Source organism: Manis pentadactyla, chromosome X, assembly GCF_030020395.1.
Source record: "Manis pentadactyla isolate mManPen7 chromosome X, mManPen7.hap1, whole genome shotgun sequence".
Taxonomy (NCBI): Eukaryota; Metazoa; Chordata; class Mammalia; order Pholidota; family Manidae; genus Manis; species Manis pentadactyla.
This window is the reverse complement of record NC_080038.1, coordinates 10,705,636-10,732,036: the sequence shown is the minus strand read 5'-3', so window position 1 is coordinate 10,732,036 and position 26,401 is coordinate 10,705,636. Positions and strand designations below refer to the sequence as shown.

Here is a 26,401-nt window from a genome sequence, read left to right as displayed (position 1 = left end):
TTAAATGGGTTTTCTAAAAATCCTCAATAAACAATAAAGCTGTTTTTTTAAAAAAAAGGATAAATGGTATGTACTAATAAAAATTAGTGTACTTCCTTGCCTCATCATCAATCTTCATCTGAAAATCTTCCTCATCTTCTTCTTCTGAAGCAATAAAGGACTTCCCACCATAGCCAGCATCCTGGAAGAGGACCAATTCATGCAATCAATTATCAATCAACTGGAAAGCACAAAGCACAATTTCACTGAACACCAAGTACAGAATATCAAAGCACATTTTGCACAGAAAATGGATTCTGTTAACTATCACCATCGGCTATCAGAGGATATATTACATTTCAAGGAACTTATCAGCTGATATATGGATAGTTAAGGCCCACGAGGGAGCTAAATACAGATGCTCATTAACTCAGACTCATTAATTCAGTGGGACAGAGTTGTGCCATCACACATCAGCTAGATCTTTTCTACTTTGGCCTGATAAGAATACTTCTGTGCTGACTAATAGTTACCAAAGGGAAAGAGACTGGGGAGGACGGGTGGGAGGGGAGGGATAAGGGCGGGAAGAAAGGAAGGGGGGCGTTGCGATTAGCATGTATGGTGTTGGGGGGGGCACGGGGAGGGCTGTGCAACACAGAGAAGGCAAGTAGTGATTCTACAGCATCTTACTATGTTGAAGGACAGTGACTGTGAACTTGGTGACAAGTAGTGATTTTACATCATCTTACTATGTTGATGGACAGTGACTGAACGGGGGTGTGGGGGGGACTTGGTGAAGGGGGGAGCCTAGTAAACATGATGTCCTTCATGTAACTGTAGATTAATGATACCAAAATTAAAAAAAAAAGAATACTTCTGTGCTTCTCTCAAGTACATGTCCAGCACCAACATCATCATCTCTGCCCACCCGTAAGGCTGTGGAAAACAACTGAGAAATACTTCCCTGCTTACATGCTTATCTTGTAAAGAACAAGATTAAAGTCACCACCCAAATGGATTTGCACAGCAAAGAATATGCCCTAGGTCCCTCACCAACCCTTCCCACTGATATGCAGCTAAACTGTAGTTTTCCCCAGAACTGCTACACGCAGAGTACCTCATAAAACATGAATTTTTAAATCACTGGCAATAATCTAAATCACCATCATTTCTAAGCCAGTGAAAATGGTCTTCATCTTTGTCTCTCTGAAAAAACCCATAGGCATAAGCAGTGCCTAAGAGGAAGGTGTCCACCTTTAGTCGCTGCTCAGCAGCTATCATGCTATAATAAGCACAGCACTGCTCTGGAGACACCATAGCTCTGATCTCCTCTTCAGTTGGTAAACGAAAATCAGATTTCAGCAACCACCAGTTTGAGTCCATCCCTAAAAAAGATAAGAGAGAATGAGAACATTCTGAATTCCCAAGGCCCTTTCATTGACAGCAACAGGGATAGCAAACGAAGACCGAACCAGGCAATGTCCTAAAAGGTATGTGGCCTAGCCAAAGATAGCCTGACTGGTCAAGAAAACCCCTGCTAGGTTTTCCTACATCTCAAATAAGACATCCAACAATCACACTGAATTTCCTGGCAGGCAAAATCAAAAAGTAATCAGAGCCTCCACAATTCAAAGATTTTCTATCTTCTCCTTTAGATGACTAACAGTTTCTTTTTCCATTTTGTTAGCTGTACACTTATCCTTTAACGGAAATCCCTAATTCCTTTCTTGGAAAGAGGCAGAGAGGACAAATAATCAGTCACAACTGATGACCTGTGCGTTTGAAGTCAGCGCAGAGCTTTAGCCTCTTCCGGATGCTGCTTTCTGAATGGGAAGAATAGGCTTTTTTTTTATATCTTCCATTCGGATCCGCTGTGGCCGATCTTTACTCTTCCAGAAGAGGCGTAAATAAAAACCTGCCCAATAAGCCAAATGTTTTTTATCTAACAAATAATAAAAGCCCTCACCAGGGCCCCTTCCCCTGCTAAGCCCCTGTGTGTTTTGATCCTTCTTGATGTGCCCCCACATTCATATACCCTTTTATGTGCATCCTGACCTCCTCCTTATCCTCTCATTCTTACCTGCAGAAAGTCTCGAATGTGTATTCGTCCTTTTGGAGTTAGGCCCAGGAACTTCAAACAAGGGGCACTGCTGGCCAACCACAAAAATATCCGCTAATTCCCGAATATAGTAACCTTGTCTTGTCCAAATGATAAGAAAGTCAGTTTCTGGCATCTTATGAAGGTAAATAGGGGCACGAAAAAGGTTATTCTCAAATGCCTAAAACAGAAGGAAAAACACCAAATTATATACAGAGAAGCCCTAAGAAATTTGGTCAGCTAATGAGAAAGGATAATCAAGCATGTCTGCTCTTGTCCCCATTATGCCACCTAAAATCCATCCAGTAATACAAACAAATTGTAATATGGAATATCAAGTGGGATTGGACAGGTTAAGTTTTTATCCACTGGCAATCTTTAAGAGTCAGCAGAGGGAAAACTACAGGATTTGGAGTCATGAAACTGGCTTTGCTACTCACTATTATGATGTCAGGTAAGTTACTTAATGTCCCTGAGTTTTAACTTTCCGCCATCTTTAAAACAGATACTTAAAATGCTTATACCTCACAGGATTGCCATAAAGATTATATATGGAAGTCATCTGATAAACAAGTACTATACTACTACCCTAGCCCCTGACATAATACAGATGAGATCAGAACATTTGTTAAAGAAATTTAAAAATAAAACAACAAAAGCTAATGAGGTAGAATATGTGCTAGAGAAGACATATTAAACATGGAAGAGAGAAACATTTTGTACCCAAGTAGCAGCCACATGGGAATCAACTGTCACAAGAAACCTGTGCATCTAAGGAAAGACTTCTGAGAAAATCAGAGTTGTGGACAAGAAGAAAGAGGATTTTCAATATACGACTGTGCAAACAAAATTCTAATTGTGAAATACAGAAAGAAAAAGAATTACAGGAGAAGATAAAACAGGATTTTTCAGAAACTACAAAGGTAGCCACAAAAGAAGGGGATGGATTGATAGAACATCTCAACAGAAAGTTACAGGAAGAAAAATGCCAGTAATAGAATGAAGATAATACTCAAAATCTGTTGGAAAATGGACTATAGATGTAAAGGATAAAGAAAAATAGGCTTTTCAGATGCTTTAAGAGAATAAGCAACAGTAATAATGGAACTCACAGGGTACAAGAGCAGGGAAAATGGTTAAGATTGCCAAGAGAAATTAAGCGGAGGAAAAACAAGGCAGGCAAGTGCTAGAGATTTCCTCACATCATTTGTGGACCTCTCTATTTCCCTGTAACAAAATGTGTGAAAGCTAGGTTACCAGAGGGCCTTTCTTCGGCCATCAAAGAAGGAAGATAAAACATTTTACTATGGTTGTGGACTTTAAATAGCACAGTTTATGGTGTGGTTCAATACTCAAAATGACCACGACTAATATAGTCAAAACATACCACTTGGACACATCCAAATTAAACATTTATAAATTAACTATAATTATTAATCCCAGGTTGACTTCCCTTTGCCACCCAGATGTTTCTGGATTTACCAGTGTGCATTTTCAAAAAACTACTTTAAATTTTGCTTATGAATAACATAATTAGAAGCCAATTTTAATAAAAAGATCAAAAAATTTTGGATTACAACCACTCTTGGATTATACTGATCTTCCCCACATTTGATGTAAGAGTAGTACCTCAATGAACTAAAGCTGGTTCTCTCTGGGCTGACTAGCTCATCTGTCAATTTCTTTAGCAAAACGTTACAACAGGAAAGAATTCCTCACCTGCAGTAATTGGCCAGGATGGAGAGATCCCAGAAAAGGAGATGTATGGCAGTAAACAGTTTCTCCATATTTACAATCAGGGGCTCCAGGGTCTTCAGGTTTCTATAAGGAACACAGCAGACTCACTTATTATCATGGAATATAATCAATAAACCTACACAAAATATTCCATGAGCATGACTGACACTTTACTAGTATTACTACCTCTAAGATACCATTCCTTTCTTCCAAGAAATCTTTAGTATAACAAAGACAAATACACATTTACAGATTATCACTGGACATCTGACTGGCTATATTAACAACAAAGATCTTCTGAGTAGACTCACCCACTTATAGTAATTTTTTATCTTGGTTGCCATTCCAACCTGCATCATTATTGGTCCATTTTCCTCACTGTATTCTGCAAGAATAAGATCTCCATCTTTGCCTGTGGAGTCCTGAGGTGTGCGCATAAAAAACATCTCTCCACCACCTGAAGCTTGCCTCTCCTGTTCTCTCATCTGCCCAGAACAAGGAGAATATAGTCCAGCTCCTGATAGGGTAACTGAAACTACAGACTGATGCTGTTCATTCTGAGACACTGACACCAAACACTACCTCAACTTGCCTTTTCTTTCATTTCATCACAAAAATTTTGAAACATTATAATAAAGCTAAAACTATGAACACTTATCATCTCACCACCTAGATGTAACTGTTTATATTTTGCTGTATTTGTTTTATCTATAACAATCTCCTATGGATTCTGCAGAACCATTTCTGAAAATTGCAGTCATCAGAGCACTTCAGCCATGAAGTATTCTTGCTCGCATCTCCTAAAAATAAGGACAGTCTCCTAAATAACCACAGTAACATTCTATGACATCTAAGAAAGTAAATAATTCCCTAATATCACCTAATATCCAGTGCATTTCCCCAATTTGTACTCCAATGTTATTTATGGCTGTTTCTTTCTAACCAGGATTCAATCATACCTTAGCCTTCTTTTTGATGTGCTTTAGCAAGGGCTGGACTGAATGAGGAGCTGGCTCAGATAGTGCCCCAAAGGAATACTTCTTCAGAGGTGGGCGATGGAACAGCCGGAGTTTGATGGGCCCCATGTGGGTGGGAAAGAAGGGCTGCTATAACTCCACAGCAGGATTGAGTGCTAAGGTAAGAGATACAAAAGTTCTAATTAAATACTAACTCTAGCTTAGGCAAGATTAACCCCTATTCTCCAGCAGAACAAAGCAGTGATTCCCATCCACCACAGAAAAAATGCTTTTACCTGGATAATATTTCCTCCAAAAGTGCCTCTTAGACCCTGTTGCTTGGGGTAGTAATACTCATCATTGGAGAGATTCCATGGATCTTTCACTTCTGGACGACACATGTTCTAAATGACAGGTCGTCAAACAAGCCTTAGTCAGACTACCCTTCTCCATTACCTTTCTTTGTTCTAAACACTAAGACCCTTTTCTCTTCACAGACCTGCTGTGGTTCCTCCTTGATGACACCTGTTTTCCCTAAGAGAATTCGACTCTTCTTCAGAGATGATTCCTTCTTACTCTCCTTACAGGAGGAGTTAGAGGTGGCTTCTTCCTTCTCATCAGGAATTTCTAAGGATGAAATAAAAATCACTCTGGAGGTGCTATCCCTAAGATTCACCTTTCCTCCCAGTACCTCTGTACTTCCTAACCAGATCTCTCATCCCACTCCAAACCACTTCTAGTCCATGATTCACTCTCACCAAACACACTCAGGACATCTCAAAGGTACTACTTTCCAACTTTCCTACATTACAAGTTTTCCCTAAATGATACACAAATATTAGAAATTAGCAGCCACCATTTGCTCTCTCAAACCGCTACAGAGAAGATTCTAGTCATGACCTACCCATTTCCTCCTGCCTCTTGACATTAACAGCAAGCTGTCAATTATAAAACTGGCCTTACAGTACCATACCCAAAATGAGATTCTCATCATTGGGATCAAGTGTCAAAACAGGAGGCTCCAACAGTCGGGGCATGGCCTGGGCAGACCAAATGATATTGTCCTCCCAGCGTCCATATACCAGCTCCTCATTGTCAATGGGGAAAATGGAATACCAAGGCTTGTCATCATCCAGGGTGGCTGTAAAACCTAGTCAAAACAGGAAGAAAAACTCAGCAATAGACAAAACACTTATGCCCCTTTCAATCATGATTCTAGCAGAGGGAAAAGGAACAAATGTTAGAAGAATTACTTATGTGGCTACTGAAAAGAAACCTACGGGACACAGTGTATTTCTCACTTTAAAAAATGTTGCAGAAAAAAATGCTCCTTGCAATAACTTTAATGAGTCAAAATTTAAACAGCCATATGTTTAATAAGGAATCAGTTAAATTTTGGTAATAAATGATATGGCAAAATATGGTAACAATAAATGGTAGTAAAATATATTAAAAATACAATTATTCTTGTAGTTTATAAAATCACCCATGTAAGAATACTGTGCAACCAATAAAGTGTGTGAGGAAGGAAAAAAATAATTTCTTAGATTTAAAAATTAAGACATTTTTGTTTTTCTTCCAAATTATATATGTAATCCATGTTAACTGAAAATCTGGTAAATACAGAAAGGTATAAAGAAAACTGCAGCTATCTGTGATCTTATAAACCAGAATAACCACTTTGACAACCATACCGTATTTGCTTTTAGTCAGCTTTCTGTGTTTATATACAGTGCTTTTCTTCCCTACTTACACAAGCAGGGTATCAAGTATGCCACTTCATATGTTTTTTGTTTAAAATGAGTTTCCCATATCATTAAACATTTATGAAGAACTTAGAACATAGAATACTTAGTTAAAAACTGTATCTATAGAGATGAGCCCAGCTACTACATACACACACACAAGACAGAAAACTGAAAACAAAGTATATAAAAAAGTTAATAGTCAATACTCTTTGGATGGTAGGATTACCAGGGACTTTTGACAACATATTTTCCAAGGTTTCTACACTAAGTATTAATATACCTTTTTTGGCATGTTTAAAGAGAAAGAAGGCAAATTCTGAATGATAAAGATAAAGGAGTTTTGGAAACAAAGTGAACCATATAAAGAATTATTATAGCTCAGAAAGATCTTTAATTTCAAAATGGTTTTCACATTCTTCTAATGAGAATCCCAGCTCATTAATAACAGTGCAAAAAAAATTTATTACAGACTAGAATCAGTGCTCAGATCCAAATCATTTCACTGCCCTGACTCAGCAGCAGCAAAGATTACAGCTAAGCCCAATTAGGATGACTGAGATGAAGGGCAGTGTGCTGGACACAGCCAGCATAGAAACAAACCTTGCTGACCGTTATAAGCCATGGCATTCGGCGTCATGCTGGAAGGAAGCCAGCCTTTCAGGCTTGCACGCTGAGGTTTTGTCCCTTTGGGTTTGACATCCTCTCCATCCCAGATGATATCCTCCTCCCAATGCAGCTGTGTCACCATCAGGAAGTTTTCATCAGCCAGAAGATCAGTGCCATTGCTTTCCTCAAGCTTCCTGAAGTCCTGCATAGGTACAGAAGGAACAACAAATCCCTGAATGGTCACTGGTCAAAGTTTTCACACCAAATCCCATATTACATATATCACATGTGGTTCTTGACTTGAGAGAACCACCCAATAATGGAGGACCACTTCTAGTCTGGCACAGCACTCATTTCACAATTAAAATCCTTACAATGGGACCAAATGCCAGGGTGATACACCTTACGAGACAAAAGGCTTAGACACCCACATCTTTCACCAAAGAAACACTGCCCAGTATCTTCCTAGTTGGAAAGTAAAATAAAACTGATAGGGCCCTGGGCACACTGATTCTGTTCTTACATACTAGTGTTGCTTACCTCCATCATTCTATTTTTTATCACAGGTTCATGTTCCATTTTTCTCAGTTTGATGCCATAGTCAAACCCACTGCCATCTTGAGGGACACCCAGCATATCATGCCACAGTCGGGCAGGCCTGTAACGCCACTCAGGCACTCTTGGTTTGATATCTGTCACTTTATCTATATCTCCAGTTGACTGGGAAAATTCGGACTCCACAGGAGCCATCATCGTGATCTGTAACAAAACAAAGTAGTGGAAGGGGAAGAGGATTTCCTGATCCCAGATGTCCTAAGAATATAGGCAGGAGAGCAAGTTAAAAGAGCCATAAGGATGATTCTTGAATAGAACTGGAGTTAGAATATAAACAACAGAGGTATATCATGGCACACTGTGCTTATCATTCAAACTCTCCTATTCCCCAGTTTACATATCACCATCCTCCAGCCCCCAGTACTTTTTTATTACAAAAAGGAAGGGATAGCCACTGGGACTGAACACATGATTACTTGTAATCACCACAGGACTCTGCCTACTAAGGTGTTATTTCCAATTTAAACATATGCTAGGGGGAACTCATTTGTTCCCCTCCTAGGTCTTAATCGCAGGTCCCTATTTTGTCTACTTCATCATCAGAGAGACACTGCTTTGGAGGTGGTGGTGGAGCATGGTCATAGTTCCACAAAGACTTCTGGTTGGTTTCTGATTCTACTGAGCACTCCACCTCCTGGATCTGCTCTTCTTGTATCAGATCATGGTGCTTCTTTTTCCTCTTTCTCTGAGCACTCCACCAAACAGATGGGACAATCTTCCCTGGCCCAAAAAGACGTAGGAAGCGTAACTCCTGGTACACAGAACACATTACCGTATCAGAAACTCAAATGCCAGATAAAAAAACAGCAACATCTGGGGCTGGAAACTTTGAGGGGTCTACTCAACTGTGGAGAAGAGATCAAGGAGCGCTAAACTCAGATTTAAAACCTCTTCCAAAAAAGCAAAGAAAGAAGTATTCCTTAGTAATTTGACTAATTCTTCTAAGACAACAAGAACGATTTCTAATGAGAACTATATAAATCACATGTGCTATCAATGCATGCAACTTAAAAAAAACACTTACTATAATGTCCTTGGATAAGGACACCTTTAGATTTTAAGAATAAGGAAGCCATTCTATATTCAGTACCTTAACAACAGATCTCAGTATTTAGAAGAAGTCAGTGGTTTGCAATGTGGGCATTCTCCACAGAAAGTACCTTTCCAGGTCGAAATTCTGGGAAAATTTCTGTGACACTTGGCAACAGCTTGGTGGCATCATACTGCATAAACCCAGCCAATGATAGGGTCAGTTTTCTGTTCTCAGATTCTGTCTGTGTTACTTCATGAGGTCCCATCTCAAATTCTGAGTCAGAGGAACTACTGAGGTCCACTTTCTCTGAGGCCAAAGAGGAAGGGGCAATGATGGAGGGCAAGATGATGCCTTCTCCATCCTCAGACACTGCAACAAGGAAGAGAAACCCCTTTGGCATGTAGGTGTGAGCATTATTTCCTCAAATTCAGCCAACAACCCCCAATCTAGGCTTATAGGCATGGCTCAGTGGCAGGGGATATAGTTCCAAGAACCCAGATTACTAGAATGCAACCCAAAACACTCATTCCAATTCATTATCTCCCACTATCCCCAACTCACCTGGTACCTGGTACCCTAGGGTTGTGATGAAAGAGAACAAACACTATTACTACATTTACTACTTCCTGTAAATATATTAGGTTAAATGAATGTGCCCAAAATTATACATTTTTACATCAGTCAGCCCTTATCATGTCTGGTTCAGAGACCCATAAGGTGAAGAATTTTTTTAAGGCCATAGGATAACAATGAAGTTATTTAGCATAAAATAAGATCTATGACATAAAATTATAGCTGCTGTTTAGCCCACAGACTAAAAAGGAAATGGCTTAAAATTCTAATAGAAGTAGCTTAGGTTAACATAAGCATCAAAATACAGGAGATCAAAGACACTGCTCTTCCCCAAATTCTAGCATAGGACAGGGTTACTACTATTGCAGACTGAGGAAGAGCTGAGATGATCAATGAGGACTCTGCCTTTGTAATCTCTGAATCTGGCTATTGGCTCTATATGATTTATACACATTCTAGAGTGCCTTCCCCATTTAATTTATTTTAAAGAGAATCATCTAAACGGGTAGTTTCCAAATACCAGTACACAAATGAGTTGCATCAGAAATTACTTTGGGATACTGTAGTTTTGGAAATTCCTGAGCTCTATCCCACATCTTCTGAATTAAGACCCTCCAGGGATGAAGAGTCAGAAATCCATAGTTTTTTAAAGACCTAGAGTGATTCTGATGGGCAGCCAGATTTGAGTACCACTGACCAGTTTAAACTACCTCTTCTTGAGTGCATGTTAAGATACTGCTGCCACATGTTTTAAAAGTAAAGCTTCCCTTTAATACAGAAATTTGTATGAATCACTTTGGGAAGTTGTATCCTGTCCTAGCCGCTTAATAGCCCCCTATGTGCACACCAAAAGTCTGGACTTTTGAATTGAACTTGCTCCGTCAATAAAAACAAACTACCTACCACAGGTAATAGCATCTTGGTCTTTATCCTTCTTCATAGGTCCTGCGGGTGGAGGTGGAGGAGGCATCAACTTGCAATCTATGTCTTCACAATCAGCATCATAGTCATCTTCATCATAATCTAATAATACCAAGAAGGTAAGCACAGTATTCAGAATGTCACACAACAGTCTTGTGCTCCCTCCTCACTCAAGAATTTAAAGCACCAAATGAAGCTCTATGCAGATTCCTAAGAACACACAGGGAAGATGCACCTTCTGCCTTCAGAAGGAAATGACATCGACAAATGCTGTTCCGTTATGTATACATCATACAGGAACTTAGGGAGTTCCCAAGAACTGTTTAAAAACCTTTGATCCTTGTCCTGATCAAATCTTGCTTTATTTGTTATTTTGCCCTGCTTAATCTCATAATTGAATTTAACATTCTTCTGTCACTTTCCTTGAGACTGGACTTTCTCTCTTCTCACCTCCCAAGTCTGACACATTTCTTGTCCACCTTCTCCAGTTGGTTGTGCTTTTCACTGTCCTTTAGCCACAGGCATCACTCAAAACTTGGTCTTGAACACTCTTTTATTCCTCTATACTCTCCATTTCCTTTCTCAAAAATCACCTTTTTTCGAGATTAAACCCAAATCTATATGCCTTGCCCTGACTTATCCCCTCTACAATTGTACCATGTTCTACCAAAAGACCTTTTCACTCTACATGAAGACAAATGAAAACAACAACTCAACAGCTCAAAACCTGTGGGATGCAGCAAAGACAGTTCTAAGAGGAAAGTACATAGCAATACAGGCTTACTGCAAGAAACAAGGCAATCCCAAATGAATAGTCTAAACTCACAATTAATGAAACTAGAAAAAGAACAAATGAGGCCCAAAGTCAGTAGACGGTGGGACATAATAATAATCAAAGCAGAAATAAATAGAATTGAGAAGAATAAAACAATAGAAAGAATCAATGAAACCAGGAACTGGTTCTTCGAGAATATTACCAAACAGATAAAACCTTAGCCACACTTATCAAGAAAAAAAGAGAGTCTAAACAGACATAAAGCAAATCAGAAATGAGATATGAAAATTCACTATGGACACCTCAGAAATACAATGAATTATTAGAGAATACTATGAAAAATTATATGCTAACAAACTGGGTAACCTAAAAGAAATGGACAACTTTCTAGAAAAATACAACCTTCCAAAGCTGACCCAGAAAGAAACAGAAAATCTGAACAGACCAATTACCAGCAACAAAATTAAACTGGTAATCAAAAACCTACCTAAGAACAAAACCCCTACACCACTGAATTTTATCAAATGTTTAGAGAAGACTTAATATCCATCCTCCTTAAGTTTCTCCAAAAAGTAGAAGAGGAGGGAATACTTCCAAACTCATTCTGTAAGGCCAGCATCACTCTAATACCAATAACAGACAAAGACACCACAAAAAAAGAAAGTTATAGACCAATATCCCTGATGAACATAAATGCAAAAATACTCCACAAAATATTAGCAAACCAAATTCAAAAATACATCAAAAACTTCGTCCATCATGAGCAAGTGGGATTTCTTCCAGGGATGCACAGATGGCACGATATTCAAAAATTCATTAACATCATACACACCAACAAAAGAAGGGCAAAATTCACATGATCATTTCAATAGATGCTAAAAAAGCATTCAACAAAATTCAACATCCATTCATGATAAAAACTCTCAGAAAAAGGGAATAGAAAGCAAGTACCTCAACATAATGAAGTCCATATATGACATGTCCACAGCCAACATCATACTTAACAGTGAAGAGCTGAAAGCCTCTCCTCTAAGATCGAGAACAAGACAAGGATGCCCACTCTTCCCACTTTTATTCAACATAGCACTGGAAGTCCTAGCCACAGCAATCAGACAACAAAGAAATAAAAGGCATCCAGATTGGTAAAGAGGAAGTTAAACTGTCACTGTATGTAGATGATATGATACTGCACATAAAATCCTAAAGACTCCACCAAAAAACTACTATGACCAATAACTGAATGCAGCAAAGTTGCAGGAAACAAAATTAATACACAGAAATCTGTGGCATTCCTATCTACTAATGATGAACTAGCAGAAAGAGAAATCAAGAAAACAACTCTACTTACAATTGTATCAAAAGGAATAAAATACCTAGGAATAAACCTAACCAAGGAGATCAAAGACCTATATCCTGAAAACTACAAGACACTCATTGAGAGAAATTAAAGACACCAATAAATGGAAATATATCCCATTTGCATGGATAGGAAGAATTAATGTTGTCAAAATGGCCATCCTACCTAAAGGAATCTACAGATTCAACTCAATCCCTACCAAAATACCAATAGTATTCTTCAAAGAAGAAGAACAAATAGTTCTAAAATTCATATGGAAGCACAAAAGACCCCGAAAAGACAAAGCAATACTGAGAAGGAAGACCAAAGTAGGGGGGATTATGCTCCCTAACTCCAAGCTCTACTACAGAGCCACAATAATCAGGACAATTTGTTACTCGCACAAGAACAAACCCATAGATTAACAGAACAAAACAGAGAGCCCACATATAAAGCCACACATATATTGCTAATTAATATACAATAAAGGAGCCGCCTATATACAATAGGGAAATGACAGCCTCTTCAACAACTGGTGTTGGCAAAACTAGACAGCTACATTTAAGAGAATGAAACTGGATTACTGTCTAACTCCATACACAGAGATAACTCAAAATGGATCAAAGACCTGAATGTAAGTCATGAAACCATAAAACTCAGTAGTAAACATAGACAAAAATCTCTTGAACATAAACATGAGCAACTTTTTCCTGAACACATCTCCTTGGGCAAGGGAAACAAAAGCAAAAGTGAAAAAGTGGAAGTTCATCAAAACAAAAGCTTCAGTACAGCAAAGGACACCAGCAGCAGAACAACAAGACATCCTACAATACGGGAGAATATATTCATAAACGACTTATCCAACAAGGGGTTAACATAAAAAATATATAAAGAACTCACATGCCTCAACCCCCCAAAAAACAAATAACCTGATTAAAATATGGGCAAAGGATCTGAACAGACACATCTCCAAAGAAAAATTCAAATGGCTAACAGGTACTTGAAAAGAAACTCCAGATGGCTAATCATCAGGGAAATGCAAATTAAAACCACAATGAGATATCACCTCACACCAGTTAGGATGGCCAACATCCATAAGACAATAATAAATACTGGCAAGGGTTCACAGGACAAAGACAGAGTTTTAAAGGCAGCTAGAGAGAGGAAAAAGGTCACCTACAAAGGAAAACCCATCAGGCTATCATCAGACTTCTCGACAGAAACCTTACAGGCCAGAAGAGAATGGCATGATATATTTACTGCAATGAAACAGAAGGACCTTGAACCAAGAATACTGTATCCAGCATAATTATCATTTAAATATGATGGAGGGATTAAACAATTTCCAGACAAGCAAAAGTTGAGGGAATTTGCCTCCCACAAACCACCTCTACCGGGTATTTTAGATGGGAGCACTCCTAAGACTAAACAGATGACACCAAAGAAAGTAAAATTCCAGCAAAGAAAGCAGACCAACCAAATACTAACTAAAGGCAAAAAATAAAACCAACTACTCACAAAAGCAGTTAGAGGAAACACAAAAGAGTACAGAATAAAACAACCAACATATAAAGAATGGAGGAGGACGAATAAGAAGGGAGAGAAATAAAGAATCAACAGACAGTGTTTATAACAGCTCAATAAGCGAGTTAAGTTAGACAGTAAGATACTAAAGAAGCTAACCTTGAACCTTTGGTAACCACAAATCTAAAGCCTGCAATTGCAGTAAGTACATATATATCAATAATCACCCTAAATGTAAGTGGACTGAATGCACCAATCAAAAGACACAGAGTAATAGAATGGATAATAAAGCAAGACCCATCTATATGCTGCTTACAAGAGACTCACCTCAAACTCAAAGACATGCATAGATTAAAAGTCAAGGGATGGAAAAAGATATTTCATGCAAACAGCTGGGAGAAAAAAGCAGGAGTTGCAGTACTAGTATCAGACAAAATAGAACTCAAAACAAAGAAAGTAACAAGAGATAAAGAAGGACATTACATAATGATAAAGGGCTCAGTCCAACAAGGGGATATAACCATTATAAACATATATGCAACCAATACAGGAGCACCAACATATGTGAAACAAATACTAACAGAATTAAAGGAGGAAATAGAATGCAGTGCATTCATTTCGGGAGACTTCAACACACCATTCACTCCAAAGGACAGATCCAGCAGACAGAAAATAAGTAAGGACATGGAGGCACTGAACAACACACTAGAAACAGATGGACCTAATAGACATCTATAGAACTCTACATTCAAAAGCAACAGTACACACATTCTTCTCAAGTGCACATGGAACATTCTCCAGAATAAACCACATACTAGACCACAAAAAGAGCCTCAGTAAATTCAAAAAGATTGAAATCCTACCAATCAACTTTTTAGACCACAAAGGAATAAAAGTAGAACTGAATTGTACAAAGAAAGCAAAACGGCCCACAAACACATGGAGGTTTAACAACATGCTCCTAAATAATCAATGGATCAAAGACCAAATTAAAATGGACATCCAGCAATATATGGAAACAAATGACAACAACAACACAAAGCCCCAACTACTGTGGGACGCAGTGAAAGCAGTCTTAAGAGGAAAGTATATAGAAATCCAGGCATATTTAAAGAAGGAAGAACAATCCCAAATGAATAGTCTAATGTCACAATTATCAAAATTGGAAAAAGAAGAACAAATGAGGCTAAAGGTCAGCAGAAGGAGGGACATAATAAAGATCAGAGAAGAAATTAATAAAATAGAGAAGAATAAAACAATAGAAAAAATCAAAGAAATCAAGACATGGTACTTCAAGAAAATAAATAAAATAGATAAGCCTCTAGCCAGACTTATTAAGAGAAAAAGAGAATCAACACCCATCAACAGAATCAGAAACAAGAAAGGAAAAATCATGATGGACCCCACAGAAATACAAAGATTTATTAGAGAATACTATGAAAACCTATATGCTAACAAGCTGGGAAACCTAGGAGAAATGGACAACTTATTAGAAAAATACAGCCTTCCAAGATTGACCCAGTAAGAAGACAGAAAATGTAAACAGACCAATTACCAGCAACAAAATTGAAGTGGTAATCAAAAAACTACCCAAGAACAAAACCCCCAGGTCAGATGGATTTACCTCGGAATTTTATCAGACATACAGAGAAGACATAATACCCATTCTCCTTAAAGTTTTCCAAAAAATAGAAGAGGGTGGAATACTCCTCAACTCATTCTATGAAGCCAACATCACCCTAATACCAAAACCAGGCAAAGACCCCACCAAAAAAGAAAATTACAAAAAAATACTCCTGATGAACATAGATGCAAAAATACTCAACAAAATATTAGCAAACCGAATTTAAAAAGACATCAAAAGGATCATACAGCATGACCAAGTGGGATTCATCTCAGGGATGGAACAATGGTACAACATTCAAAAATCCATCAACATCATCCACCACATCAACAAAAAGAAGGACAAAAACCACATGATCATCTCCATAGATGCTGAAAAAGCATTCGACAAAATTGAACATCCATTCATGATAAAAACTCTCAACAAAACGTGCATAGAGGGCAAGTACCTCAACATAATAAAGGCCATATATGATAAACACACGGCTAACATCATACTGAATAGCTAGAAGCTGAAAACTTTTCCTCTGAGTTCGGGAACAAGACAGGGATGCCCACTCTCCCCACTGTTATTCAACATAGTACTGGAGGTCCTACCCACAGCAATTAGATAAAACAAAGAAATACATGGAATCCAAATTGGTAAAGAAGAAGTCAAACTGTCACTATTTGCAGATGACATGATATTGTACATAAAAACCCTAAAGATTCCACTCCAAAACTACTAGAACTAATATCAGAATTCAGCAAAGTTGCAGGATACAAAATTCACACACAGAAATTTGTGGCTTTCCTATACACCAACAATGAACAAATAGAAAGAGAAATCAGGAAAACAATTCCATTCACAATAGCATCAAAAAGAATAAAACACCTAGGAATAAACCTAACCAAGGAAGTGAAAGACCTATACCCTGAAAACTACAGGACACTCTTAAGAGAAATTAAAGGGGACACTAACAAATGGATACTCATCCCATGCTCGTGGCTAGAAAGAATTAGTATCGTCAAAATGTCATCCTGCTCAAAACAACATACAGATTCAATGCAATCCCTGTCAAATTACCAATAGCATTCTTCAACGAACTGGAACACATAGTTCAAAAATTCATATGGAACCACCAGAGACCCCGAATAGCCTAAGCAATCCTGAGAAGGAAGAATAAAGTGGGGGGGTTCTCACTCCCCAACTTCAAGCTCTACTACAAAGCCACAGTAATCAAGACAATTTGGTACTGGCACAAGAACAGAGCCACAGACCAGTGGAACAGAACAGAGACTCCAAACATTAACCCAAACATATATGGTCAATTAATATATGATAAAGGAGGCATGGACATACAATGGGGAAATGACAGTCTCTTCAACAGATGGTTCTGGCAAAACCGGACAGCTACATGTAGGAGAATGAAACTGGATTACTGTCTAACCCTGTACACAAAAGTATATTCGAAATGGATCAAAGACCTGAATGTAAGTCATGAAACCATAAAACTCTTAGAAAAAAACATAGGTAAAAATCTCTTAGACATAAACATGAATGACTTCTGCATGAACATACCTCCCTGGGGAAGGGAAACAAAAGCAAAAATGAACAGAAGGGACTATATCACGCTAAAAAGCTTCTGTACAGCAAAGAACACCATCAATAGAACAAAAAGTTATCCTACTGTATGGGAGAATATATTTATAAATGACAGATCCGATAGAGGGTTGACATCCAAATATATAAAGAGCTCACACACCTCAACAAACAGAAAGCAAATAATCCAATAAAAAATGGGCAGAGGAGCTGAATACACAGTTCTCTAAAGAAGAAACCTAGATGGCCAACAGACACATGAAAATTTATTCCACATTGCTTGTCATCAGAGAAATGCAAATTAAAACCACAATGAGATATCACCTCACACCAGTAAGGATTGCCACCATCCAAAAGACAAACAACCACAAATGTTGGTGAGGTTGTGGAGAAAGGGGAATCATCCTACACTGTTGTTGGGAATGTTAATGAGTTAAACCACTGTGGAAAGCAGTATGGAGGTTCCTCAAATTGCTTAAAATAGAAATTCCGTTTGACCCAGGAATTCCACTTCTAGGAATTTACCCTAAGAATGCAGCAGCCCAGTTTGAAAAAGACAGATGCACCCCTATGTTTATTGCAGCACTATTTACAATAGCCAAGAAATGGAAGCAACCTAAATATCCATCAGTAGATGAATGGATAAAGAAGATGTGGTATACATACAGAATGGAATATATTCAGCCATTTGAAGAAAACAAACCCTACCATTTGCAACAACATGGATGGAGCTAGAGGGTTTTATGCTCAGTGAAATAAGCCAGGTAGAGAAAGACAAGTGCCAAATGATTTCACTCATATGTGGAGTATAAGAGCAAGGAAAAACTGAAGTAACAAAGCAGCAGCAGAATCACAGAACCCAAGAATGGACTAACAGTTACCAAAGGGAAAGGGACTGGGGAGGATGGGTGGGAAGGGAGGGATAAGGGTGGGAAAAAGAAAGGGGGCATTACAATTAGCATGTATAATGTGGTGCGGGGTATGGGGTGTGCTCTACAACACAAAGAAGATAAGTAGTGATTTTACAGCATCTTACTACGCTGATGGACAGTGACTTTGTAGGGGTATGTGGGGTGGACTTGGAGTGGGGAGCCTAGTAAACTTAATGTTCTGCACGTAATTGTAGATTAACGATACCAAAAAAATGTTGAACATAAAGAAAAGGCGTGCAAATATAGGAACGAATAGATTTAAAATAAACTCAAGCACTAACCCACGAGACAGAATATATCAATAACTAGAAATGCAGAAAGATTTAGATAGTAGAAGAATGGAAATCATCAATGAAGTAATTTTAAAAGTTTCTCAGAACTGAAGGATGTGCTTTTCTGGGTTGGAAAGATCCAAAGGACCCACTAAAATGGATGAAAAGTCATTCCATTGTGACATTTCTGAACCCTTAGGTCAAATGACACTGATTAAAAAAAAAATTCTGGAGTAATGGAACAGTGCCATCGCAATTCTGAATGAAATGATTCCACTGTAGAATTCCATATACATCCAAACTATCAGTCAACTACAACGGCATGATGTTTTCAGATATGTACTATTGCAAAAATCTACTCCTTACTTACCTTCTGTCAGGAAGCTTCTGGCCAATATGTCCTGCAAATACAAGAGTAAATAAAGAGAAAGTCATTAGAAACAGAGAAGAGGAGATCTGACATGACAATAGGGGATCCCAGATAGACTCGACGCAGAGGACTAAAGGAATCTCCAAGAGAACGAGACAGGGAGACACTGCAGGGGACATGTTCCAGCTTGGAGCACAGTGTGCCTCAGGAATAAGGACTTCTCATGGGCCGTCAGGACAACAATGCCTGCTGTGATCTGAAGGCCGAGGGCTGAGGTGAGCCTGGCTCAGGTCTGTGTCTGTAGTGGGCTTACTTTGACCATGTGCTGAAGTGCCTGCTCCCTCCTCCACGCCCAGGGCAAGAATCACCTGCTTAGACCATCTTCGGACCTTGGTCTCACCCCAGAAGTACACTGCTCCAACCTAAACCTGAGAGTGGGAGGATGGCCCTGGCGAGCCTGGGATCAGGATAGAGACCCCCACGCCACCCTCATTCCTGGCAGATGTCTCAAACCACGTTCTACTACCGACTGGTGCTACAGTGCTGCCTGGAACTCACAGCCGTGCCCCCTGATTTTTTTTCTGCAAAGCATTTGTAAATTCACAGAAGTGCTGAAGCCAGGTTGTATAGCACAAAGACCATTTTGTTGATCTTCTCCCAGAAGCCTTCATTTATGCTTAGCAATATTGTCCTGTCCTTACACAATGAAATATGTGCTTGAGCAGTGAGGTTCTTAATCACCTTGTCTTTCCATTTACACGTAAACTGTTGTCGATAAAATAATAAAATATTATGTGGAGAAAATAAGCAGCACAGAGTGATACACATTGAATCCAGATAGTGTTTACCTCAGTGAGGTAGGGATAGACAGGAGAATGAGATGAGAGAGGAAGATCCGGGGACCTCAACTTTGTGAACAATGCTTTATTCATAAACATCTAGTAAAAGACATATGACATGAGGCTAGTTAGTTAACATCTGATAAAGCTGGACTGTGAACATGCAGATGTTTATGATATTAATCTCTATTCTTGCCTGCATATTTGAAACACTGCATTGTGAAATAGAATGTATTTTAAAAATGAGTTAGAGAGAGGTTAGATTTAGAGGCTTATATGACTGTCTACAATCGATCCCTTTTTAAATGGGTCTGTGATTCTGCCCTGCTTCCAAGCAAACAATTTAGCCTACTACAGATATATGGATGATGGCAGAAAACATGAGACCCCTTGCAGAAGACAAAGGGCTTTATCGCTCATGGCACATCAAGTCACAAATGCATCATCATTATTTGCATTAATTTCTCTTGTCCCTAAGTCTCATTTGGCAGCACATACAAATTCAGATGGAAGGCCGCATGTGTCATGGGGTACATTGCAGAAGAGGAACCCTGAGCTTAGAGAACCTGAGTCTTTTTCCAATGGGAAGTAAGCATGCTTCTGTTTTGCTCTAGAGGTAGTCAGTATCTTCAAGGTTGATGGCTATGCAAGTTTCTTTTAAAACGATAGTCCAGAATAATCGTCTGCTTCTGAGATGTGCAGCAGCGTGAGAGGCCCATTGAGTATTATCTCCAGGTTTATACACTCAAATCACCCTGTGTATTCCCTTCACTACACTTATCACAATTATAATAGCATAGTGACTTGAGGGATTATTTGTTTACCATCCATTTCTTCTCTAAATAATCAGCCCCATGAGGGCAGGGACCTTTTCTGTTTTGTTCATGGCTACGTCCCCAGTGACTAGAAGTGTGCTGATGTGTAATAGAAGCACAGGAAAGGGTTTTTGAAGAACTGCTCATGCATTATTAGACTTGAGTACACTAGAGGCATAACCAGAAGAAAGGTGAATGGCTGGTTGCTGATGTCACAAGGCAAAAATTACTTTAATGATAATTCTTTACATTCATCCAGCACTTTTTATTTTATGAATCACCTTTTGTACATTATTTCATCCAAGCTTCATAATAAATCTTGAGTTGGATGAAGATGTTGAGAAACCTGTCTGAGATCAATGGACATTTTAAGTGGAAAAAAAACAACAACACAAGTCTGAAACCTTATTCTAAGCCAATACTCTTTCCTATCTTGGATAAGACCATTTTTTATCCATAACAGTTACAAGGTATGACAATGTCAAAGCAAACTAGGAGAAATATCTTTTCAATGTTTCATGTAAATGAAAAGTGAAACATTTGGGCAGGTATTTAATATACCCATTAAAGGTATCACAGTGAAGATGAATGATTAGAATTCAATTTCCATCAGACTATGAATTACAAACAGCAATGCTTTATATATTTATAAACTATGCAACATTTAAACATCATTTTATCCTTACAGAACACAGTGGAGTAGATATTATTTGTGTTTCCTTTTTAACAGATAAGAAAATTGAGCCTAGTGAAATCAGTGGAATCATACACCTATTTTTCCCATAAATTAAAATATAGAAATGTTAGAGTGAAAATATGAGGCTTTCTCATAAAGGAAATTACTTTCCCAAGATGCAGAATCCTTTTCTTCAATACCACTCACAACGGTCTATTCTAATATGTTCTGCTCTACATTAATCTCTTACTTTGGCTCATTATGTCAAATATTGTGAAATCAGGAAACTATTTCCCAAACTAAGCCAGTTCATCTAAGAAGCAGTTGGTATATAAACTCATAGAAGCAATCACATTATCTTCAGAATCTTGATTTTCTCTGGGAGTATTGAGATTTAGAGTAAAAGTAAATATTAATAATTTAGCTTTGTAATGTGCTTAAATTCACACTGTTGTCATGAGACAGGCAGTGTAGCAGATAAAGAACTACATTAGAGGAGCAGAATTTATAAATCTATATTTCATCCTTTCATCCATTTTTTTCAGTATGTGTTGCATCCAATCTCATATATATAAAGAAAACATTTCTCATTTGTACCATTTATTTTGTAGCTGTTATTTACTGCTTTGTAGGCTGATCTTTTTATATATTAAATTCTAGCCTTTCACAACCAGGATATGTTACATTAAGATATGGATTATGTCCTGTAGTTTAAAATTCTCTCTACTTCACCTCTCTGCTGTGCAGTATCAGATCCAATTCAGGTGAGTTCCTGGTGCTCTATTTCTCTCCACATTTGCAAAATTAGCCCTACTCTGTTCTCAGGGAGAATCTTACCAAGGCAAGAGTAAAGTCTTTCCAAATCAGTATTTTAGAGCTCATCCTCAAGGCTACACCAACCATGATGAGGTGCTGGCCTCCCACCCCCAATCTGGAGCACCAGAGCACCCTCATGTGCCAAACCTTACCTTCTTTTCTATTGCTGTTGTTGTGTTCCCAATCTGACAATTTTTTCAGAATCCCTCAGTCAACTCCCAGGAGAGAGGAAAGAGGCAAACTGAGCTTGGTTTTCTCGGGGAAAATGGGAAATGTAAATTACACCTCAGAGTTGTTCTGACCTGAGTCTACAGAGCTAGGTTTTCATGCTCCATCATCTGCCAGATGTTAGCTAAGGAGCTTCTCCACCAGACCTAAACTTCCAGCTCTCTGCTTGCTGGCAAAGCAGCCCCAGTGGCCTGAGAGAGTCTCCAAAGGAGAATTTCTGACTCTGTGAAGCAGATGCAAGAAGCTCTGCAGCATAGAAATAGTCAAAGTGATGTGAGGACATCTGGTCAGAGCACTTAACAGTGTCTGTCAGGGCTTTCCATAATACCAGAGGCAACTCACAGGAGAAAACAGAGGTTCCCTCCACCAACAGCCCGGGACAGTGACTGGAGATCATCCAGCAACTCCCCGCAATGGATGCAGCTAAGGTCATAAGAATAAGAGGTGGTGACATGAGCCCTGAGCTGGATGTCCTTGAGGGGAGCATGACGAAGGGAGGAAAGATATCAGAACTACAGCCCTGGGAGAGGTCTGATGAGATAGGGAGCAGCACAGGTGATAGTTCCCAAGGGCCAAAAGACAGAGGAAGAGTGGGGGGTGAGCCTTTCTGAATGTGCATGAATTACTGTGGGGCCTCCCCAGAGCTGGGAGGGAGGGATATGGGCAGGTACTCCTGCAATTCTTTGGATTAGACTTGAGTTAGAAAAACACAGTTGACGAGGTGGGTGCGGCTTGGGGAAACACAAATGACAAATTTCTTGATCTGTTCTGCTGCTCTTCTGCTGTTACTTAGTCCAAAAAGAGCTAAAGGTATTATCAGACATTAAGGGTAAAAAAAATCTACCTTTTCATTTATTATCAGTAAATCTGTTCATTTTGTTGCTTCACCTTTCCAGATCAAGAGTCCAGCTTAATTTTTCACTCATTCCTCAAACTTATGTTTGCCATTTAGGGAGATTTTTTTTTAAGTGAGAAATTAGTCTAATGTTCTCTATCCACATTGTTTCCAAGACTATGCAAAGAAATCATTTTCATGAATTCATTCCATAAACGCTTTTTGAATTGGATACCACATTAAGTGGGTAAAAAAAAAAGATGAAAAGGAAATAGTCCTTTGTTGAAAAAGAACCAACATGTGTAGGAATGATAAACATCAGATTCAGGTTAGTGGATACCTGTGCGAAAAATGAAAGGGAATGGGATTTGGAAGGAGTAAACTATATTTTTTTATATATCTTTTTTGTAATAATAAGAAAATAGAAATAAACGGAAGCTTTAGTATTTCCTTGCCTCAACCTAAACGATCACCTCGGACACTGCCCATGTCCTGTACTTCATTTGGGACATTGTGTGAAGATGCTACAGGCTTCAACTTACTGTGACAGACAAATTCAAAGCAGGAATCAACTCAGTTAAGTGATGACTGAATATGGCATAGTAAAGGATAGGAGTATTTGTATGCTTTGGGAGTTTTGGGGGAACATGCTCTCCTGTTCTGGAGTTCCAGAGCCACACTTTAGGGGATGCTGTCAACCACACACATATGGAGGGCTAGCCCGATTTTTCAGCTCCCGTTTAGGGACATGAGATGAAAGAGACATTCAGTTAATATATATTCCAACAAAGACTTTTAAGCACCCATGTATCAAACTCTGTATTTGTCAGACAACTCAGTAAAACATAGGCTATGTCCTCAAGGAGTGGATTGGTATTATAATATGATGATAATGGCTGACACGTATTGAGACTTTTGCTAATGCCTGCACTGGGTGCTAAGCACTCTGTCTGTACTATCTCATTAAGTCCAATTGAGACAGGGACGTGGATGTAGTGAGAGTAGGGTGAGGGCCTCCAGAGGGGGCAGGGTGGGATATCTGCAGTCAGAGCAATGTAACTACATACAAGGAAACCCCCCTACTAAAACTCTATGTTAAACATTAAGCTCTAGATTCATTCTTCAGTGACATCAGTTAATGTTCCCCAGATAAAGAAGAGTAGCACATGTTTTATTATGCTAATCATTTGTAACCATGTGTAAGATTCACTTTAGCATGCTGAAAGGCCCAGGCCTATGTACTGTCTTTCCTCCTTCAGATCTGACAAGGTGATTTTGCAAACTGAGCAACTAACTTAGCATGCAGACCCAGCTGTAAATGGCATGGTAAAAGGCAGGAAGAATTCCATCTTGAAGATAAGATTGCATTTTAACACCCAGGAAGTTCAAGAGGCAAGATTCTTTAGCAAGCAGACAATACCTCAGCCCACCTTGGGGGCTGGGCAGGCAGCCTTTTGATATACTCCCAGACCAAGGCTCCGGTGTCCCAGAGAGAAATCAAGGCAGGAAATTCCTTACAGTTAAGTTAATTTTTAATATTCAGGAACCACTTAACAAGTCCCCACCCTTAAGTTTCTTCATGTTCTTGAAAAATCCTCAACTGCCTATAAAACCCCCTAGACAACGCACCACTATGGACTCTCTTGTCCCCTCCTGGCGTGAGCCGGGAGCTCTGTCTGTTCATTTTATCTCTAAATAAAAGCCTGTACCTTGCTCTCCTACCTTGGCTGTTTGTGAAGCTCATTCTTCGGCTCTGCAAACAAGAACCCCAGCATCACAGTGAGGGAGGTACCATTACTATCGTCAAAGTATAGGTGAAGAAACCAAAGCCTCCAGACTAAGTCGCCCAGTTAACTAAGATCAGAACCCAGGATTTGCTGAGTATAAAATCTATACCTTACCATTAAAGTACATGGCAAAAATAAATGGAAAACTTTCTATGGGAATCTAGAAGAAGAAATTACTAGCTTTAGCTACAGAATTCAATGTGGGCTTCATGGAAAAAAAGGGATAATTGGACCAAATTTTAAAAGACAGGTAGCAAAGAAATGCCAGAAAGGGCTCCAACAGAGGCATGAGAGAGCATGATGTGTAAGTAAATAGCTTTGTGTGTTTCAGTGACCTGTGCATTTAGGGCAATGGCAGAGGTGGGTTTGGTGAGGTGTGTATGAGCCAAATTATGAAAGACAGCACATTCAGGAGGGAGGAGGAATTAACAAATGAGTTTCTTCCAGAATTCCTTGGCACCTCTAGAATGTCAGGCTTCTACAAGGGGGTTTACTTGTGTGGATCTTTACAAATACAGCTGAGTTAATAGGACACACTCAACTACAAGGAGCCAAAAGTTAAGGCAATAATTTGATTTAGAAAGACAATGACTTTTAAAACATACATGAAGCTTGACACTTTGCTGTTGCCTTAAAGGACATTTTTCAAAACCAGTTGTGTTCATTGATCATGAGAGAGTAACAACCAACCAAATATTAGTTGTCTAATACTGGTAGTTTTTCTTAGGAGTGAGGTAATCCATATTTTTAAGCTATAGTTATTTGTTTTCCAGTGCATAGATTAAATAATATGGTGTTATAGAAGTCTGCATCTGCTGTAACTACTTAGTGGTCAGTCATTAATATCTAGTGAATATTTATAATTTTATTATACAGTATATGATCGAGATATATATTACATATCTTACATATGAGTATGTGTGGATGTATATATATAATACATGCATATGTGTATATGCATATATACATACATATAATCATATAAGGAAAGAACATGAGTCTGATCAGGACCCTTAATGTGTAATATCGACTAGATGTGTAATTTTTGTCAAGTCATTTAATTTATCTAAGGTTCTACTTACCTGTGAAATGAGAGGCTTACACTAGATGGATTCTAAGATTTTGATCTATGAAATGAGGGAACCTGTGACTTTGACAAGCTTAAAATTAGTTGAGGACATGGAGCACATCCACAGGAAAACAGACTAAGCCCACAAGTAATTTAAAAACAAACCCTACAGAAGGAAGAATTTTTTAAAAAATCAGAGTTTGGGTAGTTAATTGGGAAGGTCAATATTATACCACTAAGAAATAGAGAAAAGGTGAGTTTAGAAGTCAAATGAGAAAAGGGTAGAAATTCTAACTTAGTAGGTGGAATTGTTTTGGGGGAGGAATATTTTATTTATTTCTCTACATCATAAAATAAGTGATTATCAAGAATACCAGTACATTTCTACTTGAAGTTATATAATGGTCATTCAATTTTTATACCACCTATTTTGTGCACTGGCTTGAAATCTTCCCAGAGTTCCTAGGTTTCATGAATTCTCTAACTCCTTTTAGCTGTATCTAGAAGGTGGTATAGGGAAGTTTTTGAAAGGATTATCAGAAATTATGCATAATTGCTGGCTGTGTCACTATGGGGAGCCACATGTAAATATCACCAAGGTTACTATTATAAACAGTCTGATTCAAATTATTGCAAAACATTACCAGATTTGGGTG

General features: G+C 38.6%; 2 protein-coding genes across 2 annotated transcripts in view; both read right to left on the bottom strand.

The window, feature by feature from the left end:
- The window catches only part of LOC130681886 (transcription initiation factor TFIID subunit 1-like), a 98,571-nt gene extending 79,569 nt beyond the window's left edge, over positions 1–19,002 (bottom strand). Inside the window, 18 exon segments of the mRNA XM_057495601.1 lie at positions 101–181; positions 1,234–1,364; positions 1,752–1,827; positions 1,830–1,894; positions 2,060–2,258; positions 3,797–3,898; positions 4,126–4,299; positions 4,774–4,980; positions 5,067–5,174; positions 5,270–5,397; positions 5,744–5,920; positions 7,119–7,326; positions 7,665–7,883; positions 8,272–8,490; positions 8,900–9,141; positions 10,249–10,428; positions 18,681–18,711; positions 18,994–19,002. Coding sequence (XP_057351584.1) covers positions 101–181; positions 1,234–1,364; positions 1,752–1,827; positions 1,830–1,894; positions 2,060–2,258; positions 3,797–3,898; positions 4,126–4,299; positions 4,774–4,980; positions 5,067–5,174; positions 5,270–5,397; positions 5,744–5,920; positions 7,119–7,326; positions 7,665–7,883; positions 8,272–8,490; positions 8,900–9,141; positions 10,249–10,428; positions 18,681–18,711; positions 18,994–19,002 — 2,556 coding nt within the window.
- CA5B (carbonic anhydrase 5B) overlaps positions 1–26,401 on the bottom strand; it is a 276,577-nt gene that overhangs the window by 163,457 nt on the left and 86,719 nt on the right. The gene's annotated exons all lie outside the window — the stretch shown is intronic.